Source organism: Castanea sativa, chromosome 3 (assembly GCF_040712315.1).
Source record: "Castanea sativa cultivar Marrone di Chiusa Pesio chromosome 3, ASM4071231v1".
NCBI lineage: Eukaryota > Viridiplantae > Streptophyta > Magnoliopsida > Fagales > Fagaceae > Castanea > Castanea sativa.
The window spans coordinates 29,854,954-29,871,982 of NC_134015.1; the positions used below are offsets into that span (position 1 = coordinate 29,854,954).

General features: G+C 36.5%; 1 protein-coding gene across 2 annotated transcripts; it reads right to left on the bottom strand.

Moving 5' to 3' along the window:
- Positions 1-7,364: 7,364 nt before the first annotated feature.
- Positions 7,365-16,545, bottom strand: LOC142628122 (uncharacterized). 2 transcript variants are annotated; one of them, XM_075802121.1, is made up of 2 exons: positions 15,513-16,545; positions 7,365-7,620 (listed from the first exon to the last, which is right to left on the bottom strand). In XM_075802121.1, the coding sequence occupies exon 1, from the start codon at positions 16,309-16,311 to the stop codon at positions 15,517-15,519; it is 795 nt and encodes a 264-aa protein (XP_075658236.1). In that variant the 5' UTR covers positions 16,312-16,545; the 3' UTR covers positions 7,365-7,620; positions 15,513-15,516. The 2 variants fall into 2 exon arrangements, with proteins under 2 accessions (XP_075658236.1, XP_075658237.1); XM_075802122.1 differs by having other exon boundaries at positions 7,365-7,623; positions 15,513-16,497.
- Positions 16,546-17,029: the final 484 nt, after the last annotated feature.

Here is a 17,029-nt window from a genome sequence, read left to right on the forward strand (position 1 = left end):
ATATGAGTTTTATTGATGTGAGTGATGTCCATTCAAGATAATATATCTCTTAATTACAATCTCTTGTTTCAAGGGGAGACCCTTTGATTCCAACCATGTCGTCTTTGTACATAAGTTTATCTATTTTGATGTTTAAGGGGATATGTGTTTTTATTTATTTGTGGATGCACCTAATAATTTGTTTAGGTTACCTACGTACCCTTGGCGGGAATCAAGCCACTTCATAGTTCTTAATTTTGGGATCTTAGATTAAGGTCTCAAATTATGGTTTTGTCCAATTTTAAATGATGGATCTTTAAGTCAATACTTTGTATTTAATTAAGTATTGACATAATTTGTATTTGGGTGAGATAATTGGTTTCAATCTTAAGGATAAGTCAAAGACCATGTTTTTATTAAAATTGAATCAAGGATTCTCTCTTTGAGAAGTTGAATGTCCAAGCAATTTTCACTCTTCTTTCATTTGCTTCCTTGTAGGAATTTTAATGATATTTGGATTGAGTTAATGAGTTTCCCAAATTTGATTAAGGAAGAGAAAACTCCTTTGAAACAATTTTATGTTTTAGGAATTGGGAATTGGAAAATTTCCTCAAACCAAATTTATGGTCATTTTATTTTAAGAATTATTAACTCTAATTTTGTTTAAAGAATTAATAATCTCAAAGAAGTAGTCACAATTAATTTGGTAGAGTTAATGTCTCCATTAATTTGATGGTGGAGTCAATGATTCCATTAAAAATTAGTGGAGTCAAGGACTCCATTGATGGGGTAGAGTCAAGGATTCCATTAAAATGGTAGAGTCAAAGACTATTATTTTTGTGTAGAGTCAAGGACTCCATTAAAATGATAGAGTTAAGAATTTCATTTTTTTATTCGAGTCAAGGACTCCATTGATGAGGTAGAGTCAAGGACTCTAGTTGAGAAACATTGCACCAAAACTTGAGAGAATTTTTATTTGGTAATTTTCAAATAGAATTTAAGAGTCAGGGACTCTTGTATAAAGCTTCATGTATGGAGTTAGGAACTCCTCATGAAACCCAACCCTGTTTGTTTTACCAAATAAAAATTCAGATTTGAAAAAGAGGAAGAAAGAGAGATTTTGGTAGAGAAAAAAGGGACTGATGAAATCTCAACCTAATGTTGATGATGTGTATTCCTCCTTTGCTTGTTGCTCTCTCTTTTTTTTCTCTGTATTTTGCTGTGTGTTTTCTCTCTATTTTTTTTTTTTTTTTGTCCCTTGCTCTATCTGCATGTGTGCTTCTCTTTTTTCTATTTTTTTCTCCTTTTTTTCGTATCCTCCCCTTTTTAACTTATACATGCCTCTCTATTTGTAGAGAGACTCCAAAGAAGTTGTTCCCTTATTTTTTTCTCAACTTATCAGATCATGGAGCAATTTTCGTCAATTTTTCCTCCACAACTCCAAATTTCATGTTAAGCCGTGACCCACTTTTCAACTTTTTTTTTCTTTTATTTGTTCCGTTGCTTTTTAAACTCCTTTTTAGTTTGTGACACCCCACTTTTCAACTTTTCAAGCCCACTTTCACCAAACCATGTTCCTTACTTTCTGGTGGTGATACTTATTCACTTTTCAGTTTTTTTTTTTTTTGTTTTGTTTTTGTTTTACTTGACTTGTGTTTATCTTTTGCTTTTGTACTAGGCAGTAGGCTAAGAACATGGCTCATATTATATTATTATTATTATACTTTTTTTTTTGTAGTATTGGCTTGATGCCGACCATACATTACCACACTTTTTGAACCTAGCTGCCGTGTAGTATTGTCTAGTCCTAGCTGCCATGTAGACACAACACTTTTTATAAAGTAATTTTTTAGCTTCAACAAAACTTTTTTTTTTCTGCTTTTAATTCTTTCTTTGCTTTGTTTCTTTGTTAGTTTTATGCCTTATAATATGTTTGTTTAGACTAGGTTTACATTTTTCATATGTTTTAAGCACGTTATGTTGTTAAAAATCGTGTTTTGAACTTTGCTCTATTTGCTGTGTTTTTAAGGTTTTTGGGTAGAAACCCACGTGCACATGATCAAGGCTGTGTATGCAGGCTTGATTATGCAAACGTAGGGTTGTTCATGTGTACGCATGAACCAACCCAAAAACCCTAATTTTTTTTTTCTTTTATTTTGTTTCTGGTTTCAAATTTATACTTCGGTTTAGACTCTTTTCCATGTTTTTGTACTTTTAAAGCTTCTGTTTCACATGATTCATTAGATGCTTGCTTTTCATATGTTAGAATTAGGGTTTGTTTTGTGTTGTCTTTATTTCAATACCCTGATCACACATTCATATAATCATGCATAATACCATAGGTGCTCAGTTGCTGCAAGGTAAGTGAGGTAAGTCATGCATTCACATGAACATGCATCTTTGAGTAAGGTTTCATTTAATGATAGATGTGAATATTCTGGCTTGGATGAGTTGTGCTTAATCACATGTTTGTTTGGACCTCTTTGTGCCTATGCCTAGGGATATGATGATATGATGTTTATGCTTGGATACATGATGCCATGCTTGATGTATGTTAGGATTTATAATGTGAGATAGGAGCATGATTAGGATTTGTGGTGTGATGTGATGACATAATGATAATGGCATGCTAGGGTTAAGTTATGCTATGCTAAATGAATGTTAGGATATGTCGTGATTAGATGCATGCTAGGGTTTGTGATGTGATGATATGCCATGATTAGATGTATGTTAGGTCTTGTTTGATGCCATGTTGAGTGATTAGATGTATGCTAGTGTGTGTGTGTGTGTGTGTGTAAGTTAGATACAATATTGAGTATGCCTTCAATAAGGTTAAGACATAAGACACAATGATGGGAAGCCAACCTTAGGGTTGGGCGGTTTTGGGTGCTTAACACCTTCCTAAGACTGTACCTTAATTCCGAACCCATATCTCTGGTAGTAAGATGAAAAAGTCCTTCCTTGAGAGGACTCTATATATATGGTCTCTAGACCATTGTAAAAACTAGGTGGCGACTCCCTGTTATGTCTACAGCAGCGTCAAAATTTTTCTGGTTTAGTCTGTGGAAGATGACAGTCCTAAACAAGGTGAAAACCTTAATGTGGAGAGTATGCATTGATTCCTTACCAATGTTGAAGAAATTGGTGCAATATATCATCATTAGCTCGCTACTATTGTAGACACTGCATTTTGTACCCCTTACGACTCGAACCCTCGTTCCTCAATGATGGTAAATTCTAAGACCTAAGATTGGTTTAGGGCCCAATCAAATGTTAAGTTAACTTGAGAAATGTTAGAAATAACTTTTAATGAACAAATAAATCTATTTTTGAAAAAGTGAGGTCAAGGAAACCCTCGCTATGCGTACGCAAGAATTGGCTTGCGCATGTAGGCACAATCCTATGCACACATAGCGAATTCCAGAAACTAAACAAGACAAGTTTTCTACATTAATGTTGAGATTTGGAATGAATCCCACATCGTTTGGAAGTCGTTCCAAACCCCTATTTTCACACTATAAGTAGCCTTACATGGTATATTTTCAAAACACAAAAATCCCACGGAAAAACACTAAGATTCACTAGAAATAGTGGATCATAGAGGGAGTTTTTCACAAAACATCCTGAAGTCAATTTTCTTTTGATTAAGGCCTTTTTTGGCTTTGATTTTGGAGTTTAAGATTACTAATCACTCTTTTTATTGAATTGTGAATAGATTTGATTCAAAGAAATGATAAAAAAATAAAGCTTGAAGAGCTTTTGTTTAAGGTATCTAGCCTAAACTTTTCCTTTTTGTTTCTTTTCCTTTTTGCACTTTAATCTTTTTGTTTTCTTTATTTTCTTGTTGTAATATGTTTATGTAGTCTAGGTTTACAGTTTTTGTATGTCTAAAAATCATGCTAGGATGTTAGATTTAGAGTTTTAAAGCTTTGCTTTATTTCTAGGGTTTTCTGGGCAGAAACCCACGTGCGCATAATCTTGCATGCGCACGTAGGCTTGATTATGCGCATGTAGGGTTGTTCATGTGTGCATATGAACTAGCCTAGAAACCCTAATTTTTGTTTTATCTGTTTTTCCTTCTGCTTTCACATGTATGCTTTTGTTTAGCCTCTTTTTCTGTATTATTATGCTTTCAAAGCTTCCGTTTCACATGTTTAATTATCAGTTTATCTCTCACATGTTAGAATTAGGGTTTATCTTATGTTGTTTTATTTTGATGCCATGATCATGCATTCATACGCTCATGCATAATGCCATAAACACTGAGTTGTTGCAAGGTAAGCGAGGTACGTCATGCATTAGTATAAACATGCATCTTTGTGTTGTTTGATGCTTGATTTCATACTTAAGAGATTGGAATATATGTTATGACCTATGTTGGATTGCCATGCCCTTTTGTTGCTACCTTGTTTGATGATGATATGTTATGTCATGATTAGATGAATGCTAGGATAATGTGAGATGCCATGCTAGATGAATGCTAAAATTTGTGATGTGATGTTATGCATGATTAGATGAATGTTAGGCTTTGGTTGATTTCCATGATAGATGTATGGTTAGGGATGATTAATGCCATGTTGATTGGTAGATGAATGTTAGTGTGTGTGTGTGTGAGAGAGTTAAAATAACAATATTGAGTGCGCCTTTAATAGGTTACACAGTGAGGGGAAGCTAACCTTAGGGTTAGGCAGTTTTGGGTGCCTAACACCTTCCCAAGATCGTACCTTAACTCCGAACCCATATTTCTGGTAGTAAGATCAAAAGGTCCTTCCTCTTGAGGATGCTATATATATGGTTCCTAAACCATTACAAAAACTAAGTGGCGACTCCCATTTCCGTTGTGTCCACAACTGTGTACATCGTGTCTCCAAGCTCCTAAGGACACCCTTCACACCTTGTGGGGTTGTCCAAATTTGAAGCAAGTCTGGTCCATGGATTTCAAGAACTTGTTTGCTACAAATTATCAGCTTCATTCCTTTGCTGATTTGTTTGGACCGGTGCTTAAAACTCCAAGCAATATGGTTTGGTTTGCCATGACATGTTGGCTGATTTGGAATAGGGGAAATAACATCCGTGTTCACCAGCCCGTGATTCCCCTGGACAGAATTGCACTCTTTGCTCATGATCACCTGGTTGAGTTCCATAAATTCCCCCAACATGGCACCCAAGAAAGCTCAGCTAGCAAAGAAGATTTGGAAACCTGCTGATACAGGTAAAGCAAAAGCAAACTTCAACAGGGCCATGTTTGATGAACTAAATGAAGCAAGAACTATAGTTGCTATCCGAAATTCCCAAGGGGAGATAATAGTAGCCCTATTTGAAAAAATAACAAAGCCATCTTCGGTAATCATGCTTGAATCGCTTGCTGCTAGAAGAGCTACCCTTTTTGTTCAAGCACTCGGATTCCATGACTCCATCCTTGAGGGAGATTTAAAAAACATGCATCAACACGCTTCTTAGTGGAATTTCACCACCAACCTCCTTTGGCCACTTGATTAAAGACACTTTGTCTTATGCTAGTTCTCTACGGAGCGTTTCCTTCTCTCACACTACTAGGTGAGGTGATGCTTTAGCACATGGCCTAACTCAGAGAGCAAGACTTTAATTTCCGTTTATGGTTTGGATGTAGGATATTCCTCTAGATCTTTACCATTGTTATGTTCATGATTTTTCAGCTATCAAATAAATTGCCCAATTGGGATGTTCCTAAAAAAAAAAAAAAAACTCTTAGGCCTATAAAGAGGCTAAATGAAATATGTTTATTAAACACTTCCCCATGTGAGGTTCCCTTACAAATACAAACACAATTTTGTTAAGAGAATGATGTTACTAGACAACTTATGTCATCATTTATTTTAGCATACTTTACTTATTATTGAATCAATAAAAAACTCCTATGAATTATTAAGTTTAAAGGATAATTAAATTATGTTAATCATCATTATACAAATGTTGTGGAGTGCCAAACACACCTTCACCACACATAAACTAACTATTGAAACTATTTTAATAGTTCAAAAATATTTTATTACTTTGTTTTTGGCATAAAGAATTCAAACAAAGTTCATCAAAAAAAGAATTCAAACAAAGTTTTGAACTGATCTGCTAAGAATAAAATATTCTCAAAATTTTCCATTTGATATGATATACTACTCTTTCCATTCATTAGGATATGAGACCTTATATGCTCTTAACTTTGGGTAATAAAAACAATTAGATATTAAGAGTCCGTTTAGATAATAGAACTTATTACTGAAAACTAAAAACACTGTAGCAAAATAATTTTTAAATATGTGAATAATACTGTAGGACCCATTTTTAATAAAAAAAAAATTGCTGAAAAAGTACATGAACAGTGCGCACACAGTATGCGCACCGTGCGCACTTTGTCCCCTGGCAATAGAAACGAAGAAGAAAAAAAAAAAAACCCAACTTTGAAAACGCAGACTTGAATAATCTCTATCCAAACACATTCTAAGTGACCAATCACACCTAGAAAATCCTATGATTAATGATGACTCTACTCATCCGTCCAAATGCGAGAGCTCACTATGGGGTCGGTTCATAATCTAGTATCTATTGCTTATTGGCTCCACTAAAAACATAGAGGGTTCAAGCCAAATAGTTTTAGTATTCCAACAAGTCATATTTTATTCATTCAACATTTTTATTGAAAAAAAACAAAAAATCACCCAAAAATTAAAAACAACATAAAATGAAAGTTATAGGAAAAAAAAAAAAAAAAATTGAAATGCATTAAGAGAATGACAACTTGTGCAGAAGAGAAGGCATAAACCATTTAGGTTAAGTCATCGATTTAACTGATTTAAGGACTGGTATGGATGTCCTGGATAATTCAACTTGTGCAGAAGAGAAGGCAACTTCGCTTCTTGTGTCAAAGAACTGGATTACCAGTGTGTCATTTTCTGAAGCAATTAAATATTAATTTACCATTTATCCATGAGAGGTCAATCAAGACCCAAACACAAGAATTTCATCAGGATAAGAGATGAGTGCTCCGACCTCATGTTGCTAGTACTCGCAAGATCACCTTCATCAGTTTGAATCCCGTAAATAATGGCATTAGCCAAGAACGTTCTACAAAAAATTTGAACATCTTAATCAGCTTGAAAAGGAATGGGTGCGCTCAAACAGGAACCTCGCTAAGAGGATGGGAGATCAGTAGCAGTATAGATGATTCACCAGCACCTTCTGGGTTGGACCCCTTCCCATATATTGCAAACATGTCTATTCGAACCATAGATATAAAACACAACCAAAGACAACATTATTGCTGGGCTATCAATTTAACCTGTATATTTGTCATCATTATAAGATGCAACTAATCATTTCACACACACACGGGAGGGGGAGAGAGAGAATTGGGGGGTAATAAGATCTAATATATACCCAGTCACAAAATTGTTCAATTGACAACCTGCACTAACAAACACATAATATCCATCTTAACTGTCAATATAGAGGCCAGACTACACTAAAATCAAAACATGACGTCAACACTATCCAAAGATATCGGCAATAGATTCACCCAGTCCAAAGGATTAACAAATTTGAAACTGGATTTAAAGGCAGCAAGAGATAAATATCCAATCGAAAACCTTCACAGCACTTGTAATATCCCTGCTGGAAAAAAAACAATGATAGAAGTGAGTTTTCCAACAAAGAAAGCTTTATTATGGAAACTTGGGTATAAGAAAATAATAAGAGATATCTATTTTCTAACCACATAAATCAGGTAGACAAAATATATGCAAAACATTCACTCATAGCTTTTTTTTTTTTTTTGGTGGTGGGTTTACTGCAATATTTGCAAGAGATAAGTGAAAGGATCATGCTGACTTAACAATCCTAACTCTTCCACAATTTTTAAAAAGAATCTAAAAAAATTGTAAGATTTGTAAATGTGTCAAGTCTGGGTCTATTTATAACTCCAAACACAATGGATGTATCAAACCACACTAGTAACGCCGGTTTCCTAGTTTTTTATAATTTTTCTTGCTGAATGATTATATAATTTTCACAATTATGAATTACGCTACTTGCAAATGATCTCTAGCTCAAATGTTGTAACAACATGGTAGAGGGTGAGGTCATGAGTTAAAGATCACAAGGTGAGTATAATTACCAATAAAACATTATTAAAAAATGGAATTACATTTACATGTTTTTACAAAGAAGCATGTATTTAATTCAAAGTTTGCAACAGATGTTCAGGCTTTGACAATGACATGAAATTACACACCTGGCACATATCCAAAAAACAAACAAAAAAACCAAGATAATAAAACCTACTGAGGAGAGCAATGGAATCCCAAGGCCATTCAAGATGAAAGAACTGAGGCCCAACAGAAAACATTATGCAAGAGCATCAAAGGGCCAACAATTGATAAATCAAGACACCAGAACAAAGAGCTATCAGCCACAACAAACAGTTCTATATTTCCATTTTCTATTCTCAATAAGAAATAAATAAAAATATTTATTTCACCCAAATTTTGGGACTCAGGTTTGGTGGTGGTGGTGGTGGTGGTGGGTTTTATTTCACCCAAATTTGAGATTTGTTTGTCATCAACCACAGAGGATCTCTAAATAATAGCAATTGCATCTTCATTGTTCAAGAGTACACACAAAAGCCAGTTCCATAACCACACGTAGGACTTCGCATACATGACTACAATTGATTGCAGTACAGGAGTGTTGGTAAAGAAAGAGGTAAATCACATGGTTTCAGACCTAAACAATAATATTATCAAGAGGTCCTGCCCAATATATTTGATTGCTCTTCAATGTTCCATAGAGATTAAGTTGTGTTACTGGGAACATTCAATAGCATGTACCCTTACCACATTTTTGGGACAGCAGAGCTTACACAAGCAGTGCTGGCTCCATGATAAGATAGTAGTACCATTTGTCAAAACACAAGTGACACAATGGTATAGAGCAACCTTCCGCTTCACAACCTAGAACAGCTTGAAAACCCAAGGCTTCACCACTTAAGGCGCCTGGTCACCACTAAGCTTAAAGAAAATCTCACAAGAAAATTATATTAAAAAATACTATGTTTGAAATACCTCCTGGAGCCTTTTTATAGAGCTTCCCAGAATGCTTAAAATACACCCCACAGCATCCTCAACAGAGATAAGCCAAAATGGAAAATGAAAATTCTGAAGTAATCCCTAGATAAAAGTCATTAAAAAATTTATAATAATAAATACTAATAAACAAATCTGAATTAGTCTCATGGTGTCAGTGCCACATGATAACCTGTCACTTACAGATATCTGACGCTACTTCTAACAAATAAATAACATTTTTTTAAGCAAGTACAAAAGCAAAGTTATAATATGTCTCCAAAAAATACCTTATGGAAATAAATCTACATGAAAAACATAACGTATTGTTAGAAAGAGACTACAAAACCTTTTTTTTTTTTTTTTGATAAGTAACGAAAAAAATATATTAGAGAAGAACACAGCCCCGTACATAGGAAATGTACTAAAGAGGCAAAAAATCAGGAAACCAAATTACAATGATCAAGCAAAATAGGAAGGGAAAGACAAGAAAAAGATGGTAAAACTAAACACCATTCGAGAAGAGTAAAAAAGAAAAAAGACTTAAACTCAAGAATGGACCGTTCACGACACTCAAAACTTCTAGAATTCCGTTCCCGCTAGATACACCACATCAAACAGTGCAGCACCATCCCCCAAATCACTATATTGTGATGACGCCTGAAATTGCAAGCCCAACAATCCAACAGATCCACTACCCTTTGCGGCATCACCCAACAAATACCAAACAAGCAAAAGACCATACTTCACATCTCATAAACTATAGGACAGTGAAGGAGGAGATGATCTATAGATTCTCCACACCTTTTGCACATATAACACCACTCAAGAACAACAAAGTGCCTTTTCCAAAGATTATCAATAGTAGGAATCTTGCCTAGAGTAGCAGTCCAAGAGAAAAAAGCAACCCGGGGGGAACCTTTGATTGTCATATCATTTTCCAAGGGAAGGGAGTGGTGGTGGGGGGGGGGGGGGGAAAGGGAGTGACAATACCCACTCACCACTCACCACGCCTGTTGGCTAGCTTCCAACAAAGCTTGTCAGAACCTACACCCCACACCTTTGTGGAATAGATCAAAGCCATACACGAATCCAACGAGTGTGACTCTTGATCATTCACAAAACGGCAAAATCGTAGGTTCCAAAAAATTCTCCCATTTGCCTAGCACATAACCTCAGAGACCGAAGCATCCCTTGTCCTACTAATATTGTAGAAATCTGGAAACGCCTCCTTAATAAAGGGTTAAAACCATAAATCTGATCTGGCTCTAGTACCAATCAACCACCATATTGAGTGTTGTATAGGATAACCTTACCCATTGACTCTCTAGTATCGCTACCAGGCCACAAATGTTTTGGTGAAAGATCACCACTGATGCAGCAGCAAAACCAAAATTATTTTAGAATTTATATTTTCAGATTTTTGTATTTGAATATAGACATGATTAATGAAATTCAGATTGGACATTTTCCAATAGTAGGGTGTTGATTCCTAATGCCTTAGGTGCTGATGCCTAAGTTTAGCTTGGTGCTGATTCCAAGTGACCCCAAGTGCTGTTTCTTAGGATAATCCTTTAATTTTCTAGTTACTTTTAATTGTCCTGCATCAACCACCCCATCATGACCTTCTCCACTGTCAATCTACAGTAAAAGCCAAGTGGCTACTGTAGATTGGAAGGTTACTAGAACATTGCCGTGATAGGTATTGGGCCGTCCATTTAATCCGACAAAGAATGAGCAGTTCCTAGAACTCTCACCATTCCATAATCCATAGTCTGTCTCAAAGAGTGGTGTTTATACCATAAGGTAAGGTTAGCTAATTGTGGGCTGAATCCAAAACTTTTGAGTATTCAGTTCCTCCATGACAAAAGGGTTAGCAAAGCACCAGGCTACTATATTAGAGGGGATGATGAGAAGGCTTAAAGGAGAAGCACAACACTGTGTGTTGGGCGCAGTCATGGTTTCAGGGGGAGACCACTGGTCTAAGGAGGTCATTAGGAGACTAGAGCAGCAGCACATAGACCACATGGTGTTCCACAACCAAAAGTGAGATCACAATAAGACTGACTTGTTGGTTTAATGGTTGGGACACGGAAAAGGAATGGGGGAGAATACAGAGGTGATATGTTTGGGATCATTGTGGTTACTGATTGACAGTAGGGCCAAGAACATTTTAAATTTCAGATGAGCCACATGAGTTATGACAATTTAGGGCTGATTTCATAGCTGATAAGAAGCTAAATTGTTAGTTTTTTTAAAGAGTCTATAGCAAATGCTGGAAATCAGGGGCATGAATATCTTCACATCAAGAAGTTGATTGACAGATCTAAAAAGTTTGCCTATGAACAAGTGCTGCAACATTTTAAGAACACAATGTCAACCATACCTAGAGGTGTAATTCACTGCAACAAGAAAATTGGCAGAACACACAATCTATAATTCCAGGTCATCAACTTATACAACTCTGATGCAGGGAGCCAAGATTTTATGTTTTAATTTGCAATTAATATTGTTTTTGAATTTGGTTATTAGTGTTGAGGGATTTTAGGAATTTAAATTAGATGTTTTCCATATTGTTGTAATCCCCTAAACCCTATTTAACTAGTACTCCTGTAATGGTGAAAGACAGATGAATTTGAATAAGATTAATTGTTATGAGTTGAAAATGTCTCCTCCCTTGGTGAAAGACAGATGAATTTGAATAAGATTAATTGTTATGAGTTGAAAATGTGTCCTCCCTTGTTTCTCTTTCGTTCCTCTTTTATCATTTTTTTCCTACTGTTCTGCATCAAACTCTGATAAAACTTCTAAAATATATTTCATATATATGGAGCATTTGCCAAACACCATAATTATTGGAAAAGGACTCTCTCCATTTGTTTGTGAAATTGAGAGTATCCATTTCAAGGTAAAAATTTAGTATTTCGAGGATCTAAAGGTAAATATGGTGTCATGTCATTTAAAATCAGTTATCGTTCTTTATTTGATAGAATGAGATTTTAAACAACCCATGTATGCCTTTAAAATAAAATAAATAAAAATAAACCACACTAAACTAAATCTTCACTATTAAATGGATTAGTTCATGTCCATTTGTGTTGAAATGAGAGGATCTTGATGCATAATCATTGAGGTCAAAGCACTAAACGTGTGGCAGGTATGAGATCTCTAGCATTGCAACTCTACAATGTGAGTGCTTATGGGAGGTACTATGTAGAATGAGAAATTACTATATCTCGTATGCTAAATGATGTAGGTAAAACCCACAAAAAAGAGAGATGACTACATCTTGTATGCTATGTAGGTAAAACCCACAAAAAGTACCTAATTGCTACTAGACATATTTAGAGATTAAAACATCAAAATGAGCTATAGAGATCAAAATCATTGCCAAAGGGCTGTTTTTCAGGGCTAGACAGCCAGGGAAAAGAAAGCAATCAACTTTCTTTCTTCTTTTTTTAATTTATTTTTTATTTTTTTGGATATGATTGGATTTCATCAACTCCGTGATATTTTTTCTTTATTCTTTTTGGTGTAGGTGGGATTCAAGCCCAGGTTCTTTATTCAACAACATGAAACTTTACCAGTTGAACTAACTAGAACTTAAAAGAAAGAAAACAACATTCTTCGCTGAAAATTTATTATGAATAATAATCTAATTATCATAGAAACCCTAATTAAAATCACATCCTAGCCTTTGAAAATAATATAACCAGCCGCCAAAAACAAACAAAATAAAAGGACTACAAAAAACAACCACCATCAAGCTTTAGACTATGAATCCTCAACAAGCTAGCCAAGGTTGACCATATGCATTTTTCTCCACATTCTATTTATCTGAAGTCATACTCACTTTTACTTCCTTATTAATGTCTTTTTTTTTAGCACTTTTATTAATGTTATTTTCTATCTTTTTTTTCCCCTCAACTTGAATTTAACTCACTCTTTTTCACTAATGCTTTAATCGCCTCAATATTTAGCATTTGACCACCAACTAAATTAGCTTTGTTGCCAAAAGACTTGTGGCTCATCTAGCACCTCTTGGTGTTTCCAATGGAAACGTTCAAGATTCAAATCCCCCTCCCCCATTGTAATAATAAAAAAACAAAATTAGCTTTGTCATTCTCTAGATAAACAAACATAATCAATCCATATTTGCTCCTGTTCACCCCAACCTCATTGCCTTTTGGCCTTCCATTCCCATCACTTCTTCTAATAATAACCTCAAATTCCCTAGCCCTGTCTCCTTTTTCTACCTCTTCAGCCCTACTGTCAATCGCAATTACTCCAAACCACTGCAACCACCCTCCATTTTTTTCACTTCTTGATCTTGATCATCCTCATAATTGTCCTCTACCCTAGAGGATGATTCCACCAATGTGACAAACCCACCCAAATCAGCCAAAGCAACATCCTCTCCACCATCTTCACTCCTTTTCAATTCAACCCATCCAAATCATCAGAAACAACATTGTCACCAACATCTTCATCCTTATTTCTTTTCAAACCATCTGCATCATCCCAAACAGAATCCTCAGCACCATCCTTATCTTCATTCCTTTTTAGATCATATGAAGCATCCCACACAAAATCAACACCGCCATGCCCATCCTAATTCTTTTTCAACAATCCTAACTGCAACCAAGCCTTGCCTTCCACACGACTACTCTTCCTATCATCTAAATTCAAGCAACTACTCTCACCCCTTATTTTTGTCGATGATGAAAACACTTCATCATCACCCATCCTCACATCGAAATTCAGATCACTTCTTTCATTCACATCTTTTTCGCTCACAACATCATCTTCATCAACATCAACACAAACAATATCCTTATTCAAGTTGAGGGGAAGGCCAAAAGGCACAGAGGTTGAGGTAAGGGTGAAGAGGAGGAAAGATGGATTGGAAATATTTGTTAATTTGAAGAATAACAAAAATGACAGCTAATTCTATTAGTGCCACGACTTTTTTTTTATATTGATAGGTAATATGAGTACAATTATTGATGAAAAAAGAATAAAGAAACATACAAGGTGTTCATGATGATGAACACAGAAAAGCACTAACATTAACGCCACAAAACTTATCAATGTACCAATGCAAAAGAGAGAGTTGATTCAAGTTGAGGGAACAAAAATGGATAGAGGAAGGCCAAAAGTGACATTAATATAAGTAGTCAAAATTGACATGTCAATAAGGAATTAACAAAGTATGACTTTGGATAGAATGAACATTGCTTCCATTAATGCACCAGTGAGAAAGAATGGTATCACTTTTATCAAAAAGTTTGTCAAAATATTTTTCCATCTCTCTTTAATCTGCTCTTCTTTTACTAACACTCTTTGATCTTCATCTTTAATGCACTTAACACCATTCAAGTCTCTTGGTTGCATTTCCCTTGTCCTAGCAAGTGTACCACAACTCAACCTCCTCAGTAGAAATGAACTAGATGGAGCCAAAACGCCAGAATTTCTACAAATTCCTATAAAGTACATGCACCTTTCAAAAAAGAAGAAGAAGAATATCTACAATGGCACAGTTGAACTCTAAACATAACAGGAACAAGGAGCAACCTTAATCTACAAAACCCAGAAATCAGGACACTTCCATAAGGTCAAACAAAGAAAATCAAACAGATGGTAACATACACATGAAAATATTTTTTTCTATTTCCTACCCATATCTTCTCTATAAAAGTCTTGCTTTACAAATATGATGCACAGACCCAACTCAAAATGAAGAAAAGCATAAGGTCAAATAGATTGTCTATTATCACAATTATGAAGCCCAAGGTCTAAGAATATGATCATCCACTAGAACTAGAAGACATCATGCAAGGGCGACAAAGAGTCATCATACTCATAAGACAAGACCTGCAGAAAGCATCTTTACCTCCTCACCTCCAAATAGGTTTGTATAGTGTTCCAGATGGATAACAAACTTGCATTTGATGTAAATTCAGAAGGTACATTCATTTATTCCAAATAATGCATAATTACCCTTAAGGGATACTGAAAGCATCTTAAATATATGAAAAATTCAATAGAAACCAGTTAAAAATCTAGACCCTAGCATACAGGACTATCATTGACTGAAATGCATGAGTGGCACTACACCAAGTAAAACAATTCATAAATGAGTTTAGATAGAAAATACACAAAAGAAGTTCATTATCATGTGATGTTGTCAAATGTGGTGACTCTTCAAGTCTCCATATAAACTATAAACTATACTTCATCTTAAACAGAACATGAACAGATAATACAGTCCAAGAGTGTGCCTCTTGCCTCTGTTTTGAGACACTGAAACTGCTATGCGCAACAAGTAAGTGGGGCAGATGTGGGAGGTTCTATTTGCTTTTATAGGTACTAATAGAAACATGTCTATATGCAGCATAAATAAATAAAATGCGACATAGTGAAATCAGTTTAAAACCTGACCTAATTACTGCTGTTGTTGCTGCTGAGGGTTTGGTGGAGGTGGCATATTGGGTCGGGGAGGCCCGAAAACAGGAACAGGCGGCATCCCAGGACGACCAGGTGGCGGTGGTGGACCTCTCATCATCTGACCGGGTGGCGGTGGCCCCATTGGCCTCTGACCAAAATGCGGCGGCGGGGGAACCTGGAACTGTGGCCTGGCTGCACCAAACTGGCCCTGACCCTGTGGCATAGGCATTCCCCGCATCATAGGAGGAGGAGGAGGAGGAGGACCACCTTGTCCAGGGTATGCCGGGGGCCGCATCACAGGGGGTGTAGGGTAAGTCATTGGAGGCGCAGAGAGCTGCGGCCGTGCCATCTGAGGCTGCATCATATTAGGCGCAGGCCCACCAACTCCACGGACAGGACCGGCAAGGCCTGGCTGAGCCTGAATTAAGGGTGCAGTTGGAATACCTCGGCCAGCAGCACGGCCAAGGCCAGGTCCGGCCAGTGCAGCAGCATTAGCAGCCTTTGCACGGGACTCTTCGGGTGGAGGTGGGCCCTCAACAGTCATGGAAATGACCTCTTCGCCGCGGAGGAGGACGAGGCCGAGAGTGCGGCGGTCCTCGCGCTCTTCGTTGTTGTTGCTTCTCTTGCCTTTGGCAGGAGGAAGCTTGCGGAACTCTTCGCAGTCGCCCAATACGAGGTTCATGTGGCGATCGAAGGCCATGAACTTGCCCACTAACTGCCGCCCGTCTTGGATTGTGACGCGCATACGGTAGTTGATGTACTGGAGCATCTTCGAGCTCTTCGACATCGACATTTTTAGCTACACAGGGTTTCGCCCTAACACCTCCTCCTCCCTCCCTGCTTCTCTCTCTCTCTCTCTTTTTTTTTTTTGAAGTTGCTTCACTCTCTCTCTCTCTCTACTCACTACTCTAGAATCTATATGTAGATGGGTGTTACTCCTCGACTCCTTTTATATTCGGGGTTTTTGGGTTGGGGTTTTAGATTTCGCTTCCCAAGCTTAAAATGTAAATAATAGGGTAAAATTCATGTTTTCTCCTGGACTATAGCCTCCCTAAATTATTAGGGTGTAACACCTTCTTTTTTTCTTTTTTTTCTTTTCCTTCTTAGTTCATGACACAAATTGATTTTTTTGTGTATGTAAGGCTTGAACCCCCCCTTTTTTTTTAGGTCTAGATGCTAATTGGTTTTTTGTGTATTTAAGGTTCAAACATTTTTTTAGATATAATCACAACACGTTGCTATCCCTGCAACTTGAATCATTTCCCCCTTGAACCACGATTTTGAAACCTAGACTGAACCAAATATCGAAGCGAATCAACCGAGAATCGGTTATCACTCTGATTTTTTAAACGAAGAAAATTGGAAAAGTAAAACTTTTTGTGAACCTCTTCACCAATGGTTAAACCGTCTAGGTTTCTAAACCGAGCACGGGTTCACCGATCAAACCTTAAAGATTGCCCCAAAAATCTTCTTTGAAAAAATGGTCGGTAGATAGCCCTTTTTGGCCAGAG

Coding starts and splice junctions, on each gene's coding strand:
- LOC142628122 (XM_075802121.1), bottom strand. CDS start 16,311: ATGTCGATGTCGAAGAGCTCGAAGATGCTCCAGTACATCAACTACCGT.